The sequence below is a fragment of the Lepidochelys kempii genome, chromosome 2 (assembly GCF_965140285.1).
Source record: "Lepidochelys kempii isolate rLepKem1 chromosome 2, rLepKem1.hap1, whole genome shotgun sequence".
Classification (NCBI taxonomy): Eukaryota; Metazoa; Chordata; order Testudines; family Cheloniidae; genus Lepidochelys; species Lepidochelys kempii.
The window spans coordinates 214,747,727-214,766,211 of record NC_136381.1 but is presented as its reverse complement, the minus strand read 5'-3'; the positions used below and the strand labels follow the sequence as shown (position 1 = coordinate 214,766,211).

The 18,485-nt window shown below is 42.2% G+C and overlaps 1 protein-coding gene across 5 annotated transcripts in view; it reads right to left on the bottom strand.

The window, feature by feature from the left end:
- Positions 1 to 18,485, bottom strand: part of CRPPA (CDP-L-ribitol pyrophosphorylase A) — a 201,668-nt gene that overhangs the window by 174,099 nt on the left and 9,084 nt on the right. For all 5 annotated transcript variants that reach the window (XM_073333802.1, XM_073333800.1, XM_073333801.1 and 2 more), the window contains exon 2: positions 10,505 to 10,784. In XM_073333802.1, coding sequence (XP_073189903.1) covers positions 10,505 to 10,784 — 280 coding nt within the window. The remainder of the gene's footprint in view (positions 1 to 10,504; positions 10,785 to 18,485) is intronic.

The window sequence follows — 18,485 nt, the reverse complement described above, 5'->3', positions numbered from 1 at the left end:
TCATAAAACTGGTTTTCAAAGTTTCTCTGATGCGCACCGCGCCCTCCTGTGCTCTTCTAACCGCCCTGGTGTCTGGCTGTGACTAACCAGCAGCCAGGCGATTTGCCTCAACCTCCCACCCCGCCATAAATGTCTCCCCCTTACTCTCACAGATATTGTGGAGAACACAGCAAGCAGTAATAGCAGTGGGAATATTGGTTTCGCTGAGGTCTGAGTCAGTAAACTGCGCCAGCGTGCTTTTAAACGTCCAAATGCACATTCTACCACCATTCTGCACTTGCTCAGCCTGTAGTTGAACAGCTCCTGACTACTGTCCAGACTGCCTGTGTACGGCTTCATGAGCCATGGCATTAAGGGGTAGGCTGGGTCCCCAAGGATAACTATAGGCCTTTCAACATCTCCAACGGTTATTTTCTGGTCTGGGAATAAAGTCCCTTCCTGCAGCTTTTGAAACAGACCAGAGTTCCTGAAGACGCGAGCGTCATGTACCTTTCCCGGCCATCCCACGTTGATGTTGGTGAAACGTCCCTTGTGATCCACCAGTGTTTGCAGCACTATTGAAAAGTACTATTTATGCACTCGCCGGCTTTGTGCTCCGGTGCCAAGATAGGGATATGGGTTCTATCTATGGCCCCACCACAGTTAGGGAATCCCGTTGCAGCAAAGCCATTCACTATGACCTGCACATTTCCCAGGGTCACTATCCTTGATATCAGCAGATCTTTGATTGCGTTGGCTACTTGCATCACAGCAGCCCCCACAGTAGATTTGCCCACTCCAAATTGATTCCCGACTGACCAGGAGCTGTCTGGCATTGCAAGCTTTCACAAGGCTATTGCCACTCGCTTCTCAACTGTGAGGGCTGCTCTCATCTTGGTATTCTTGCGCCGCAGGGCAGGGGAAAGCAAATCACAAAGCTCCATGAAAGTGCCCTTACGCATGCGAAAGTTTCGCAGCCACTGGGAATCGTCCCAGACCTGCAACACTATGCGGTCCCACCAGTCTGTGCTTGTTTCCTGGGCCCAGAATTGGCGTTCCATGGTATGAACCTGCCCCTTTAGCACCATGATGCCTGCATTGCCAGGGCCCATGCTTTGAGAGAAGTCTGTGTCCATGTCCTCATCACTCTCATCACCGCACTGACGTCGCCTACTCGTCCGGTATCACTTTGCCAGGTTCTGGTGCTGCATGTACTGCTGGATAATGCGCATGGTGTTTAATGTGCTCCTAATTGCCAAAGTGATCTGAGCGGGCTCCATGCTTGCCGTGGTATGGCGTCTGCTCAGAAAAAAGGCACGGAACGACTGTCTGCCATTACTCTGACAGAGGGAGGGGCGACTGACGACATGGCTTATAGGGTTGGCTTACAGGGAATTAAAATCAACAAAGGGGGTGGCTTTACATCAAGGAACAACTTGATCAAAAACATCAAAAACAACTGTCACACAGAATGGCCCCCTCAAGGATTGAACTCAAAACCCTGGGTTTAGCAGGCCAATGCTCAACCCACTAAAGCTATCCCTCCCTCTGGTATTTCAGGCAGAACTTCACGGAGGGAGGGAGAAAGGGGAGAGCAAATGAATACAAAACAAATCTGGTCTATTTCTTGTTTTGATCCACTCCACCTATCTTTTACATCTTTGGCTGGCAGCAGACAGTGCAATAGGACTGCTAGCCATCCACATCTCCTGCCTGCTCACCATAAGATGGTAAAATAGGACTGCCTGCAGGACTAAAGAGAATGACCTGGTCGAGTCACTCCTAATTTAGTCCCTGCACCCATATCTGCCCAGGTGCTCCTGACCGACCTTACTGAGGCGGCCAGGAGCACCTCGGACATGATGAGGATGGTTTTCAGGCCTATTGTACCGTCTGCTGCCAAAAGGCAATGGGTTGCTGCTGCTGTGTAGCAATGCAGTACCGTGTCTGCCAGCACCCAGGAGACATACAGTGACAGTGAGCTGAGCGGGCTCCATGCTTGCCGTGGTATGGCGTCTGCACAGGTAACTCAGGAAAAAAGGCACGAAACGATTGTCTGCCGTTGCTTTCACAGAGGGAGGTAGGGCCTGATGACATGTACCCAGAACCACCCATGACAATGTTTTTTGCCCCATCAGGCATTGGGATCTCAACCCAGAATTCCAATGGGCAGCGGAGACTGCAGGAACTGTGGGATAGCTACCCACAGTGCAACACTCCGGAAGTCGACGCTAGCCTGGTACTGTGGAAGCACTCCGCCGAGTTAATGCACTTAGAGCATTTTGTGTGGGGACACACAAAATCGACTATATAAAAACTATTTCTAAAAAACCGACTTCTATAAATTCTACCTAATTTCATAGTGTAGACATATCCTAACACAGCTGCTACACTGAAACCTGAGGTTAATTAAGAGTCTTTACAGTGATTTCAGCAAGCTTTGGAAGCCCTTACAATGTATGCAGTAGAAGTTCCCACAGACCTGGGCTCCTTGAGTGATGTGTGAGTAGGCGCCCTACATGAATACTATCTAATAAGGTACTGGGACCCAACTTTCTCCGCTGCCTATGTATAAAGCAACAATTGTCAGCAAGCATTTTATTAAGCATATAATTTTTCTCCAAATCCTAGTTTCTTCAGTGCATCACAGTGGCCACTGCTGAAAATTCATCCCTCAGCATACATTTTTCCTTCAGTTGATTCAATTTGTTCTCTGACAAATTCATCTTATATTCAGACTCTTGCTAATTACGAACATAAGGATTTTTCTTTGAAGCCTATTGAAAACTACAGTTATTCATTAAATTAATTAGAGTCCACCTTCCAGTTCTGAGAATGAAGCTTCTACTTTGACAGGTTTCAGAGTAGCAGCCGTGCTAGTCTGTATTTGCAAAAAGAACAAAAGAGTACTTGTGGCACCTTAGAGACATCGGATGCATCCGATGAAGTGAGCTGTAGCTCACGAAAGCTTATGCTCAAATAAATTGGTTAGTCTCTAAGGTGCCACAAGTACTCTTTTGCTTCTACTTTGAGTTAGGGAAGGGATAAAAATCAGGTTTATAATCAAATCTAGTTGCAAATTTAACTACAGACAGAGGGACAAAGAGAGACTCTTTCTCGCTGTAATATAATTTTTCCAATAAATAGAAATGACAGGTTTTTCCTTTTATTTTAATTGTAAACATTTTTTGGTGATACTGTTTAAAACGTTGGCAATGAGATATTGCTATGGGCTTTGGATTGCTGCCTTCTTCAGCTGCTACCATCCCCAGCTTTTACTGGCAATGAAGAATTTGTTTCTAGGAACATATAATTTTACTTATAAATTTCCCCCAAAAAACATAAATGGATTTAATTGGTTACAAAGCTACATAATAAGGGGATTGTTTCAGAGAATTAATTTATTAAGCCATAATTTATTATTTTTGGATAAGCTGAACATTTTGAATCCTACAGGCAAATAACAAACTGATTAGTAAATGTAATAAAGTAATTTATTTGTCTGACAAGTAGAATTAAGGAGTGCAATCCCCTATTTGATCAATTGCCATTTTAAGAACATTAAAACTTCATACAATTACACTATCTATATGGTATGCAGATGAACAACAGTGTAGTATTATCCTTATTGCATTAGTGATTTAATGTTTCTGCCAGATTTTATATCAGTAAAGCTTTGACACATAATGTAAGAGGAAATAATTACATTCTGTTATGAAATACTGACGAGTTGACTCCTGTAGATATGGTAAGAACATGATTACAAGAGAGAATAGGAGAGGGTAACTTCTCTCTGATATTCTGAAACTGCAAGTGTCAATTTTGAGATGGAGAGTCTACGGCTGTCCAGTGATTTCCTCAAAATGAAGTAAAAAGAAAAGGAGTACTTGTAGCTCACAAAAGCTTATGCTCAAATAAATTTGTTAGTCTCTAAGGTCCCACAAGTACTCCTTTTCTTTTTGCAAATATAGACTAAAACGGCTGTTACTCTGAAACCTGTCAAAATGAAGTGTAGCTGTTAGATAAAGGTAACTTCTCCCCTCCCCACGCCGCAACTAGGGGAGTTTGCCAACTTCTATTCCAAAGGCTTCTGTTACACAATCTGAAGGTCCTTTCAGGTCCTCAGATGCTCCTATGCTGACAGGTCGCAAGGGAAGCCAAGAGCTTCTTGGGTCAAATTCTCTGCTGGCATAACTCGACTGAGTTAAGTGAAGCTATGCCAGTTGAGAAAGTAGCTGTTCTATTATTTGTTCCTGGTCAGGAGGCATATTTTTAGAAACATACAGAAGTTAAATACATGAAAGTGGGACAAAACAGCTCCTCTTCCTTGCTGCTCCAAAACAAAGAACATAAGAACGGCTATACTGGGTCAGACCAAAGGTCCATCTAGCTCAGTATCCTGTCTTCCGACACTGGCCAATGCCAGATGCCACAGAGGGAATGAACAGAACATCAAGTGATCTATACCCTGTTACTCATTCCCAGTTTCTGGCAAACATCCCTGCCCATCCTGGCTAATAGCCATTGATGGACCTAACCGCCATGAACGTATCTAGTTCTTTTTTGAACCCTGTTATAGTCTTGGCCTTCACAACATCCTCTGGCAAGGAGTTCCATAGGTTGACTGTGTGTTGTGTGAAAAAATCCTTCCTTTTGTTTCTTTTAAACCTGCTGCCTATTGAAAGACACTAGACAGCCACGGAGCAACTTATAAATATCTAAAATAGACTGGATATACATTAGAAAAGGAAGACTATGTCAGACACGGGAAACAGATGATTACGTGGGCAAGCCCAGAGCAGTAGCAAATTGGGGATTGGTTATCTACTGTCAGGGGATGATCAGACAAACCAGGGCACATTGACTGGTGAAGAAAATGTTTATAAAGGTTGCCTTTGTCCTGTATCCAATTTATTTGGAAAGATTATGCAGCTAGATACTATAATCACCCTAGAAGAAAATTAGTGAGAAAAAAAAATCATCCACTGTATCACAAACATAATATTACTCAGTTGTAAATGAAGTGTCTGAGTTTATTTCCTTTAGCATTAAGTGGGAATTTAAACATTCAAAACAGTAAGAGTCTGATGACAGGACAGAATAGATCCAAAAATATCCTTCACATAAACAAACACATTTAGAAAACAAAAATGCTAGTCTCATTGCAACATCAATCTTATCTGAAAGTTCACATCACCATAAATAATCCCATGCTTCTATCACTATTAGAAATAACCTTAAGTTAAAATAGCAGATTTACAAAAACACTGTGTTAATTATGTGATCAGGATCTGAATAATCATTGATGATCATTTTAAAAGACATTTGAATTTATAATGGGAAAGGATTTTTCAAGAAGAAAAGGAGAAAGGACCCCTGTGATGAATCACTGTTATCACTTCATTTGGTGGTTAAACTCATTGAAAGATAGCAGACTCTCCAGAACAAAGACTTAGACATGTTTTCCACTATACTGTAACCCACATTTGCCTCCTTCCCCCTAAAACTGTCACAGAAGACTACTTTTCCACTTAAATTTTGACACGTGTGGAATGTGGCCAGCAAGCAATATTTTCCCAAGTTTAAGATGATTAGGAAAATTATGTTGAGATATGGGACTCAAGAACAAAATGACAATCATATTTGGAAAGTTCTAGTGCTTTTTGTCATCACCTATCTCAAAAATGGCTTGTGTTAGAAATTTCAAATTGGGTACATTGGCAACCTCTAATGGACAGGAACAATTCTGGAAATATATTTACTGGCAAATCAGGCAAGCCAACTAGAATGTAAGGCTCCAGCAGACTTTAAAAGTCTCCAAATGACTGGTGCAGATCCTAAACGACGAGATAACTGGCTCTGTGGATGAGGGGAAAGCAGTGGACATGTTGTTCCTTGACTTTAGCAAAGCTTTTTACATGGTCTCCCACAGTATTCTTGCCAGGAAGTTAAAGAAGTATGGGCGGGATGAATGGACTATAAGGTGGATAGAAAGTTGGCTAGATTGTCAGGCTCAACGGGTAGTGATCAACGGCTCCATGCCTAGTTGGCAGCCGGTATCAAGTGGAGTGCCCCAAGGGTCGGTCCTGGGGCCAGTTTTGTTCAATATCTTCATTAATGATCTGGAGGACTATGTGTGGACTGCACCCTCAGCAAGTTTGCAGATGACACTAAACTAGGAGGAGAGGTAGATACGCTGGAGGGCAGGGATAGGATACAGAGGGACCTAGACAAATTAGAGGACTGGGCCAAAAGAAATCTGATGAGGTTCAACAAGGACACGTGCAGAGTCCTGCACTTAGGGACGGAAGAATCCCAGGCATCACTTCAGACTAGGGACCAAATGGCTAGGCAGCTGTTCTGGAGAAAAGGACCTAGGGATTACAGTGGACGAGAAGCTGGATATGAGTCAACAGTGTGCCCTTGTTGGCAAGAAGGCCAATGGCATTTTGGGCTGTATAAGTAGGGGCATTGCCAGCAGACCGAGGGACGTGATCGTTCCCCTCTATTCGACATTGGTGAGGCCTCATCTGGAGTACTGTGCCCAGTTTTGGGCCCCACACTACAAGAAGGATGTGGAAAAATTGGAAAACGTCCAGCAGAGGGCAACAAAAATGATTAGGAGACTGGAACACATGACTTATGAGGAGAGGCTGAGGGAACTGGGATTGTTTAGTCTGCGGAAGAGAAGAATGAGGGGGGATTTGGTAGCTGTTTTCAACTACCTGAAAGGGGGTTCCAAAGAGGATGGATCTAGACTGTTCTCAGTGGTAGCAGATGACAGAACAAGGATTAATGGTCTTAAGTTGCAGTGCGGGAGGTTTAGGTTGGATATTAGGAAAAACTTTTTCACTAGGAGGGTGGTGAAACACTGGAATGCGTTACTTAGGGAGGTGGTGGAATCTCCTTCCTTAGAAGTTTTTAAGGTCAGGCGTGACAAAGCCCTGGCTGGGATGATTTAGTTGGGGATTGGTCCTGCTTTGAGCAGGGGGTTGAACTAGATGACCTCCTGAGGTCCCTTCTAACTCTGATATTCTATGATTCTAAACTGTCACTAAAGCAAAAGTAGTCGAGTCTATTTCATCTCTTACTAATGAAGACAACCTACCAAAATATAAGCCGATTGCCATGGAGCTTTATGTATTTGGATTTATAATCATAAATATACTCTGGGAGCTCTTACATAATGTAATGTTCATAAAACATATTTTAACAAATGGCTCGTCCCACTCCTACAAGTTAAGAAATGCCACAACTCACTTCTAAGACTGATACACCACTGCCACAGCTTCAAATACAGCTACTACTTCATGACTTCTTTTCCTTTACCCCACTCCCCAAAATGGACAGGCACCAGGGGAATTTTATTCCCAATATACTCCTGCCACTCTAGTATCCCAGTGCCTCATAGTCATAAACAGATTTTATCCTCACAACAGCCTTTTGAGATAGGGAAGTTATCATTTCTGTTGTACTCATGAGGAACTGAAACATACGGTTGATTTGCCCAAGGAAGTCTGTGGTAAATCAGGAACTCAACCCAGATCTCCTGAGTCCCAGTTCAATGCCCTACCTACTACACCAACCTTCCCACCTGCATCAGTGCTGTCAATGCCCTTGCCCTGCTACCTGAGTCAACACAATTTTCATCAACTACTCCCTGAGGAAATGAAGTCCAGTAAAGGGAAGTCTCTGTGAGATCTTTGTGGAAACTCCAAAAAATGTGAGGAATCTGAGGCACTGCCATTGTGAGGATCTTAGGCATCGCCATTTCCATGTCACTGAGTCTGAAGCATTAGGCCTCATCCTCTTTTCAGCAGTAGCCTTGTCTCAGTGGAAAAGACAGAAACGTACTGATGCTGCTGACCTTCTACTGTAATGTTCACTGCAGGGAACAGGTTGAACATGAGACAGTTTTGTCTTCAGCCATCAGAATGGGGAAGGCTGGTAGTAATAAAACTTTACAACTTCCCAAGCTGAGTGTAAGTATCCAAATATCAATATTCACCCAACTCATGAAGTAGATGCCTTCTGGTGTTGATGGTACTTGATCCCAGCAGTGGAGAAAGAAAAGGAAAGGAATCAGGCTCAAGAAAATGATGAAGAAGTATAGAATATATGATTTTCATAAGCACCATTACAAAATTTCTATTCTGTCTCATGCACAATTTGGATACTGTAGAATTTAAACATTTGGGTTTCTGTTTTGCTTAACCTGAACTCTGAATTTCTTAGGTGAGTGATTTTTAAAAATTATTATGTTCTTGTAACAACTGTATTATTATTAATTATTATTTAAAACCATTACGTTACTGATATTTATTCTCCTCAACTCTAGTTCAAGACTTTTTTTGCCTATACAATATACAAATATTTAGAATTTTACACCATGATCCTGCAATCTGTTATGCACGTGAGGTCAGTGAGGCTCCACCTGAATACACCAGTCTACCCATGTACAATGAGTTGAAGGTCTAGGACCTTAATCTGGTAAAGAAAAAGGCCTGATCCTGCTAAGTGCTGAAATAAATGGCAGTTGAGATCACTGAGCACCTCTCAGAATCAGTGATCAAAAGAATAAAGTGATGACCCAACATGGTTAAATATAGAGGTATGTAAAAATGCATTTTAATTTTCCCCAAGTGTGACACTTAAACCACGGACCATGTAAAAATCAGTTAATACAGAAGGTTACACTATGCTAATAATCCCATATTAAAGTATATGATACGTAAGTGAAACAAATCATAGCAACCTATGACAGGGCACTCACCCTCACACTGACAGAGAGGAGATTAACAAGCTCCCCTGGGCCTGTTCAATTCCAATGTGGGGCACCTGCAAGGCTGGTGAGGATGGGAGGGGCTTAAAGGGAAAAGCTGCCACAGGAAGGGGGGGTGAACAGGAAGAGGCTAGCCTACCTTAGACAGGTTTGCTGAAAGTGAGATAACAATCCTCTCTGCTCCTGAAGCGGCAAGAACCAGCCACAGAGCAGTACACCCCATAAGGAGAGGCTAGACCCCATTTAGACTAAGACCAAAGAGTAGACCCAAGAAGACTGCATGAGTTCCAAGCCACCCTTACCTCTCTTTATTTTCCCATTAACTCTCCTCTTCTCTCCCATACGGGAGGAGAGGGGAGAGGATTCTTCTTTTGTTTGTTTGCTCCAAGAACCCGCTTGGGGGAAGGACAAAAAGACAGCATAAAGACCTGAAATGGAGCCTGGAGGGGACTTGAGGGGACCCTTGCCCCCCTAAACAAGTGGTAATATAATGTGTTCACATGTAGAACTTTATGTAGCAATGCAGAAAATACAGTACTTTAATACTTTTCAGATGCATAACTGAACATAGTTTTACTATATGACTGTTGAATAATAATGTTAGGAGTTCCGTTAAAAATACAGGGCCGAGTCCTGCTCACCTTACTCACAGTCATAGTCCCCAATAATTTCATTGAGATTACTTAGAAAATTACAGATCATGTCCTCCATGCTTTGTCTATGCATCAGATTAAAATCTGTCATATTTTAATTCCATTTAACGAATATTTATAAGATGTCTCTTATAAATCCTAACAGCATTCAGAAATATCCTGTTTTTAATGTACTAATAATTACTGACTAGGAAAACACAGGTACTGCAAACAAAAACTGTATTAACAGCATCAGACAAAGCTCAAGACAACAAACAAAAACTATTTTATAAAGGAAAACAATAGAAATAATGATCTCCAAAACAGGCATTTCCTGGCAGTTAATGACCAGGTGTGTTTAGGGCTTGCGGCTGATCATTAACTAACTGTTAGCTAACCTCCCTGCCATTTACTGCTTAAAGAAAAGGAGTATTTGTGGCACCTTAGAGACTAACAAATTTATCTGAGCATAAGCTTTCGTGAGCTACAGCTCACTTACTCCATCAGATGCTTAATTATTCCCATCAGCATAAGATCTCAATTTCATTGTATCCACAGAAAACAGCAAACACTGATCTACAAGACTTGTATGTAATTCTACACAATATGTCAGTGTTTAAGGGTTTTAAGGAAATCAGGTAATGTAATAAGAACAGTACTTTTGCCAGTTACTTTGTGAAGGAATTCGTGATAAAGGGTGAGATGGAAAAGTATAATAGGGAAAGCGCTTTGTTATGCCACAAAAATATTACTCTCTCTTCTAGATAACTATAAACTATGCATCACTGGAGCATTTAGGTATCGGTCAACAAAATTTTGCATACTAAAGGCCAGCAGGATCAAGCATACACAGTAAATTCTCATCAGGCTGGTAACTTCCTACCTTACAAGTTGCAAATTAATTCCATATCCTAGTTATATATTATTCTGTATGGCAAATAAGGCCCTTATCCTGTAAGCACGTCCACCCAAGCTGACCTGCTTACATGACTGGGTCCTATATTTTGTTCCATTTAAAATGTATGGTACTATGTTGAGGTATTAATACAGTTCCTACTTTACTTTGTACCATGTAAGAGTTTACAGAGTTCAGGTGTTGTGCTGTACATACCCCATGTTCTTTAGCAGCCAAAACCACTTTAAGAAGAGTATCTTCCTCGACAAATGGCCTCACAGCATCATGGATAATCACTACTTCTGGTTTCTGGAGTGGACAGCTGGAAAGCTTGCTCTCTGGAAAGATTTTCAGTCCATTGAAAATTGACCGGTGGCGAGTCATTCCACCTTCTACAACCGTAATTCTTTTGTGGCCATATTTTTCAATGATAGACTTCATTGTTTCAATGTTCTCTAGAGACACCGCCACAACAATATCCGATATCCAGTTTATTCTGTAAGAAATTGTAAAGAAGCATAAATATTGTTTGCATGCATTCTTAAATAAAACTTTGAGCACCTGGATTAGGATTAAAAATAAATACATTCTTGTTGCAAGAAACTTTATTATCAGTAAAAATATTAACATAATGAAGCACTTCCCAACATTTTAAAGTTGCTATATCAGTTTGCTACTTTAAGGTTCTGATCCTGAAAAAAGAGCCATGTGGGTGGACCCTTCCATCCAGATGGAGCCCCAATGAAGTCAATGGGATTCTGTGCAGGAGTCTGCCCACACATAAACTGAAGGACTAGGGAGTAAGACTTCAGATATACCAGACAGAAATCTCCTCGTCAACCAACCTTATCAACTAATTGAGTCCAATCCCATTCTGGGTCCCAATGACCTGTCACTTCCTTTTCAAATGTGTGTGCACTCTAACCAACAGTTATAGTCTTGCTGCTCTTAACCTCAATCTCATATCATTTGGTACACAGAATTTTGGACTATTCCAAGTTCTACTGTGTATCAGAACACATACAACTGAATGAGAGTCAGACAGCAAAGAGACTCTGGACAGATGCTAGAAAGTGAATCACTGTCAAGGTAGAGATGGACAGTAATATGGAAGATGCTATGTGAGTCAAACAACAGTGGTAGAAGCTAGATGTTAAAATATGGTTATAATGTAGTATTGTAACAGTGGTCTGGAAATAGTGGTATTCTGCATATATATTTACCTTTTTATAAAGCTAGTTTCACAAAATGTACAAATATTTAAGTCCCACAACATTGTTTCGACGATGAAGACAATAATCTGATGGTTCTTAACATTATTTAGATAAACTTTTTGGGGGGGGGGGGTAGTGGCGGGGCAGGGGGGGAGTTTGCTAAATGTGCTGACCCCAAAAATAGCACTGTGATGGACACAGAGAAGAACCTACCTAGATTAGATTTTAAAAATACACTAATCTGAACTGGTTGAAGTGCTGACTGAAGTAACATTATTTATACCTTGGTTATGTTCTATATATGCATCAGAAAAAGATCATGTTCATGTACTGCATTTCAAAATATTTAACAGCATAGTCCAAGTTCATTCATTTCCATGTTTGTTTCCTAAAACTCTACGCAGACAGTATCTAAAAAACCCAACCAAATAAAATCAGTATATCATTTCCATGTGTACAACAATTATTTTTTTAAAATGGAAACAATACATGAATCTAGCGAACTGTGGAATGAGAAGGAATTTCCTCTAGCACCCTCCTTACACAAAAATAGGCAAACCCAAAAAATAACCCCACTGAAACGATACAATAACTGGGTGGTTCCAGGGGGAATTTGAGGCAGCAAGGAGCACAGTGGCCAAAGCAACTGCCCAGGTTCTGATCTACTGCTCCCTCCTGCTGACTTTGAGCATTCTCAATGCAAATAACAAGTTAACGATACTTTTGGTTGGGACCATATATTTTGTCATATCTAATTCTTTGGATTGTTAAGAACAGCCATACTGGGTCAGACCAAAGGTGCAGCTAGGCCAGTGTCCTGTCTTCCGACAGTGGTCAATGCCAGGTGCTTCAGAAGGAATGAACAGAATAGGTAGTCATCAAGTGATCCAACCCCTGTCGCCCATTCCCAGCTTCTGGCAAACAGAGGCTAGGGACACGATCCCTTCCCATCCTGGCTAATAGCCATTGATGGACTTATCCTCCATAAATTCATCTAGTTCTTTTTTGAACCCTTTTATAGTCTTGGCCTTCACAACATCCTCTGACAAAGTGTTCCACAGGCTGACCGAGTACTGTGTGAAGAAATACTTCCTTTTGTTTGTTTTAAACTTGCTGCCTATTAATTTCATTTTGTGGCCCCAGTTCTTGTGTTATGAGAAGGAGTAAATAACACTTCCTTATTTACTTTCTCCACACCAGTCATGATTTTTTTGACCTCTATCATATCTCCCCTTAGTTGTCTTCATTTCCAAGCTGAAAAGTCCCAGTCTTATTAATCTCTCCTCGTTTGGCAGCCATTCCATACCCCTAATAATTTTTGTTGCCATTTTCTGAACCTTTTCCAATTCCAATATATCTTTTTTGAGACGGGATGACCACATCTGCAAGCAGTATTTAAGATGTGGGCATACCATGGATTTATATAGAGACAATATATTTTCTGTCTTATTATCTATCCCTTTCTTAATGATTTTCAACATTCTGTTAGCTTTTTTGACTGCCGCTGCACACTGAGTGGATGTTTTCAGAGAACTATCCACACAGACTCCAAGATCTCTTTCCAGAATGTTCACAACTAATTTAGACTCCATCATTTTATACGTATAGTTAGAATATGTTTTCCCATGTGCACTCCTTTGCATTTATCAACACTGAATTTCATCTGCCATTTTGTTGCCCAGTCACCCAGTTTTGAGAGATCTTTTTGTTGCTCTTCACAGTCTGCCTGAGACTTAACTATCTTGAGTAGTTTTGTATCATCTGCAAATTTTGCCACCTCACTATTTATTTACCCCCTTTTCCAGATCATGTATTAATATGTTGAATAGGACTGGGCTCAATACAGACCCCTGGGGACACCACTATTTACCTCTCTCCATTCTGAAAACTGACCATTTATTCCTACCCTTTGTTTCCTATCTTTCAACCAGTTACCAATTCATGAAAGGATCTTCCCTCTTATCCCATGACCGCTTACTTTGCTCAATAGCCTTTGGTGAGGGACCTTGTCAAAGGCTTTCTAAAAATCTAAATACACTTTATCCACTGGATCCCCCTTGTCCACATGCTTGTTGACAACCCTCAAAGAATTCTAGTAGATTGGTGAGGCATGATTTCCCTTTACAGAAACCACGTTGACTCTTCCCCAACAAATTATGTTCATCTATGTGTCTGATAATTTTGTTCTTGATTATAGTTTCAACCAGTTTGCCCGGCACTGAAGTCAGGCTTACCAGCCTGTAATTGCCGGGGTCACCTCTGGAGCCCTTTTTAAAAATTGGCGTCACATTAGCTATCCTCCAGTCATTTGGTACAGAAGCTGATTTAAATGATAGGTTACAGACTACAATTAGTAGTCCTGCAATTTCACATTTGAGTTCCTTCAGAACTCTTGGGTGAATATCATCTGGTCCTGGTGACTTATTACTGTTTAGTTTATCTAGTTTATCAATTTGTTCCAAAAACTCCTCTAATAACACTTCAATCTGGGACAGTTCCTCAGATTTATTACCTAAAACAAATGGCTCAGGGTTGGGAATCTCCCTCACATCCTCAACCATGAAGACTGATGCAAAGAATTCATTTGGTTTCTCCGCAATGGCCTTATTGTCCTTGAGTGCTCCTTTAGCAGCTCAATCGTCCAGTGGCCCCACTGGTTGTTTAGAAGGCTTCGGGCTTCTGACGTACTTAAAAAAAAAACCTGCTATTACTTGTTGAGTCTTTGGCTAGCTGTACTTCAAATTCTTTTTTGGCCTTCCTAATTATATTTTTACACTTCATTTGCCAGAGTTTATGCTCCTTTCTATTTTCCTCAATATGATTTAACTTCCACTTTTTAAAAGATTCCTTTTTGCCTCTCACTGCTTCTTTTACTTTGTTGTTTAGCAATGGTGGCTTTGTTTTGGTTCCCTTGCTATGTTTTTTAATTTGGGATATACATTTAAGTTGAGCCACTATTATGGTCTTTAAAAAGTTTCCATTCAGCTTGCAAGGATTTTACTTTTGGTGCTGTACCATTTAATTTCTGTTTAGCTAACCTCCCCTTTTTGTGTAGTTCCCCTTTCTGAAATTAAATGCTATAGTGTTGGGCCGCTGTGGTGTTTTCCCCAACACAGGAATGTTAAATTTAATTATATTGTGGTCACTATTACCAAGCGGTCCAGCTATATTCACCTCTTGAACCTGATCCTGCGCTCCACTTAGGACTAAATCAAGAATTGCCTGTCCTCTTGTGGGTTCCAGGACTAGCTGTTTCAAGAAGCAGTCATTTAAGGTGTCAAGAAACTTTATCCCTGCTTTCCATCCTGAGGTGACATATACCCAGTCAATATGGAGATAGTTGAAATCCTCCATTATTATTGAGTTTTTTATTTTAACAGCTTCTCTAATTTCCCTGAGCATTTCACAGTCACTATCACCACCCTGGTCAGGGGGTCGGTAATATATCTCTAGTGCTATATTCTTATTATTAGAGCATTGAATTACCGTACATAGAGATTCTATGGTACAGTTTGGTTCATTTAAGATTTTTACTTCATGTGATTCTATGCTTTCTTTCATATATAGTGCCACTCCCCCACCAGCACGACCTGTTCTGTTCTTCCGATAGATTTTGTAACATGGTATTACTGCGTCCCATTGATTATCCTCATTTCACCAAGTTTCTATGATGCCTATTATATCAATATCCTCATTTAATATGAGGCACTCTAGTTCACTCATCTTATTATTTAGATTTCTAGCATTGGTATATAAACGTTTTTAAAACTTGTCACTTTTTAGCTGTTTCCCATTACATGATGTAATTGAATGAGACTTTTTTTCATTTGACTGTTTCTCATCAGATCCTACCTGTATTTTATAATCTTCTCCTTACTAGGACATAGACAATCTCTATTAGAAGATCCTCCCCTAAGGGATGTCTCTGTCCAAACCATGTGCTCCTCCGCAGCTGTCGGCTGTCCCCCAGCCCTTAGTTTAAAAACTGTTCTACGACCTTTTTAATTTTAAGTGCCAGCAATCTGGTTCCATTTTGGTTTAGGTGGAGCCCATCCTTCCTGTATAGGCTCCCCCTTTCCCAAAAGTTTCCCCAGTTCCTAATAAATCTAAATCCCCCCCTCCCTACACCATCATCTCATCCACGCATTGAGACCCTGCAGTTCTGCCTGTCTAACTGGCCCTGCGTGTGGAACCTGGAAGCATTTCGGAGAATGGTACCATGGAGGTCCTGGACTTCAATCTATTACCTAAAAAGAAAAGGAGTACTTGTGGCACCTTAGAGACTAACAAGCACTCCTTTTCTTTTTACGGATACAGACTAACACGGCTGCTACTCTGAAATCTCTTACCTAGCAGCCTAAATTTGGCTCTCTCCTATCCTTCCCTATGTCATTGGTACTTACATATACCAAGACCACCAGCTCCTCCCCAGCACTACACATAAGTCTATCTACATGTCTCGAGAGATCTGCAACCTTTGTTAAATGTGTAATCTTAACATTGCAATAACATAATGGTTTTGTACTGAAAAATCAGACATGATCCTCAGCACCAAGCCCCCTTTGCTCAGACTGACAGTTGAGGATTCTCTTATTATAATACCACCCACCCCACCATTTGGGCATAAGGGGTTCATTGGAGGCAGGGGCAAAGCACAAGTACTCTGGTTAATCCTCAGTAGGCTAGTGTCGTATAGAGCAATCCCGAGACTCAGTGCTTAAAGTGGTCTGAAAAAAAGTGGGGAGGCCTATCATAACACCCACTGAAAATTTTCATGCACTTAATACAGACAATTCACAATTTCTTTTATATAAATATTACATAATTACATGCAACTTAGCTCATTACGCTATTTATACTTATTTATTGTTATTGTCTTTAAATGAGTCAACAGGCCTCATACAAATTCTTAAAACAAAATATATCCTGGGGGGTTGGGGCATGGGGGGTGCAGTGAGATTCAGTGGGGTTGAAGTCTCCTTCTTGGGCTGGGGGCTACACTAACATTGTGTGAGGTCTGGAGTCTCTCTGGGAATAGGGCGTTGAGGGGTGCAGTGAGATTCAGTGGAGTCCATAGAGAGACCCTCAACAAGGGGTGAAGTGACAGTTGAGGTTGCAGGTCTCACTGGGGGTGAAATGAACAGTAGGGTTGAGGGGATCTCTGGGGCTGGGAAGATTGAGTACAGTGACAGTGGGATTGGAGGTCTCTCTCAGGGGTCAAGGTGCAGAGACAATCAGTGGAGTTGGGGTCTCTCTAAGGCTGGAGGGGTGCAGTAACATTCAGTGAGTGAGGTTGGGGGTAAAGTGAGAGCAGGACTGGGGTGAACTGACAGAGTTGGGGGACCCTCTGGGGCCAGGCAGGGGTATAATGACAGTCAGTAGAGTTGGGTGTATCTTGTTGAGGTACAGCGACTGTGGGGTTGGGGATCTCTCTCAGTGCTGGGGTGCAGTGACAGTCAATAGGGTTGGGGGGTTCTCTCTGAGGGTGCAGTGAGTCCCTAGGATCTGTTCCAGAGGTGCTGCCTCTGCCCTCTTTTCCCATCCCTACTGTTTTGCTGCTCCTCATCCCATCCCTCCCTGCTTGCCCAGCTCTAATCCTGTCCTACAAGGTGCTGAGAATGACCCATGAGAGAATGACCCATGCCCCCTGTTGCTCTCCCCAACTTCTAGGCTGTGCTGAGGTTGAAGCCCTCCAGAGCTACTACATATGCTGTTTCCCAGGCTCCTTCAGCTCCCATCCCCAGGCTGTTCTGCTCATCCAGGTACACAGCCCTTGGTGTGTGACCAAAGGGCTGACAGGACAATGAGTGGGCAGTGCCTGCACATGGGGAGTACAGCAGCATCCTGGTAGCTGTATGGGGCAGCAGCAGGCACCTGGGTGCTGTATGAGGTAGCGGCTCTGCGCCCCTCAGCAACTCCCCCATTCACCCCACCTTTAAAAAAGTTTTCCTGGGATCTGTGAACTTTTCCCATGCTCCCCCAGGGGTCGGTCCTGGGGCCGGTTTTATTCAATATCTTCATAAATGATCTGGAGGATGGTGTGGATTGCACTCTCAGCAAATTTGCGGATGATACTAAACTAGGAGGAGTGGTAGATACGCTGGAGGGCAGGGATAGGATACAGAGGGACCTAGACAAATTGGAGGATTGGGCCAAAAGAAATCTGATAAGGTTCAATAAGGATAAGTGCAGGGTTCTGCACTTAGGACGGAAGAACCCAATGCACCGCTACAGACTAGGGACCGAATGGCTAGGCAGCAGTTCTGCAGAAAAGGACCTAGGGGTGACAGTGGACGAGAAGCTGGATATGAGTCAGCAGTGTGCCCTTGTTGGCAAGAAGGCCAATGGCATTTTGGGATGTATAATTAGGGGCATAGCGAGCAGATCGAGGGACGTGATCGTCCCCCTCTATTCGACATTGGTGAGGCCTCATCTGGAGTATTGTGTCCAGTTTTGGGCTCCACACTACAAGAAGGATGTGGAAAAATTGGAGCGAGTCCAGCGAAGGGCAACAAAAGGATTAGGGGTCTGGAACACATGACTTATGAGGAGAGGCTGAGGGAACTGGGATTGTTTAGTCTGCAGAAGAGAAGAATGAGGGGGGATTTGATAGCTGCTTTCAACTACCTGAGAGGTGGCTCCAGAGAGGATGGTTCTAGACTATTCTCAGTGGTAGAAGAGGACAGGACAAGGAGTAATGGTCTCAAGTTGCAGTGGGGGAGGTTTAGGTTGGATATTAGGAAAAACTTTTTCACTAGGAGGGTGGTGAAACACTGGAATGCGTTACCTAGGGAGGTGGTAGAATCTCCTTCCTTAGAAGTTTTTAAGGTCAGGCTTGACAAAGCCCTGGCTGGGATGATTTAGTTGGGGATTGGTCCTGCTTTGAGCAGGGGGTTGGACTAGATGACCTCCTGAGGTCCCTTCCAACCCTGATATTCTATGATTCTCTACTCCACCCCGACCCTTCCAACACACACACACAC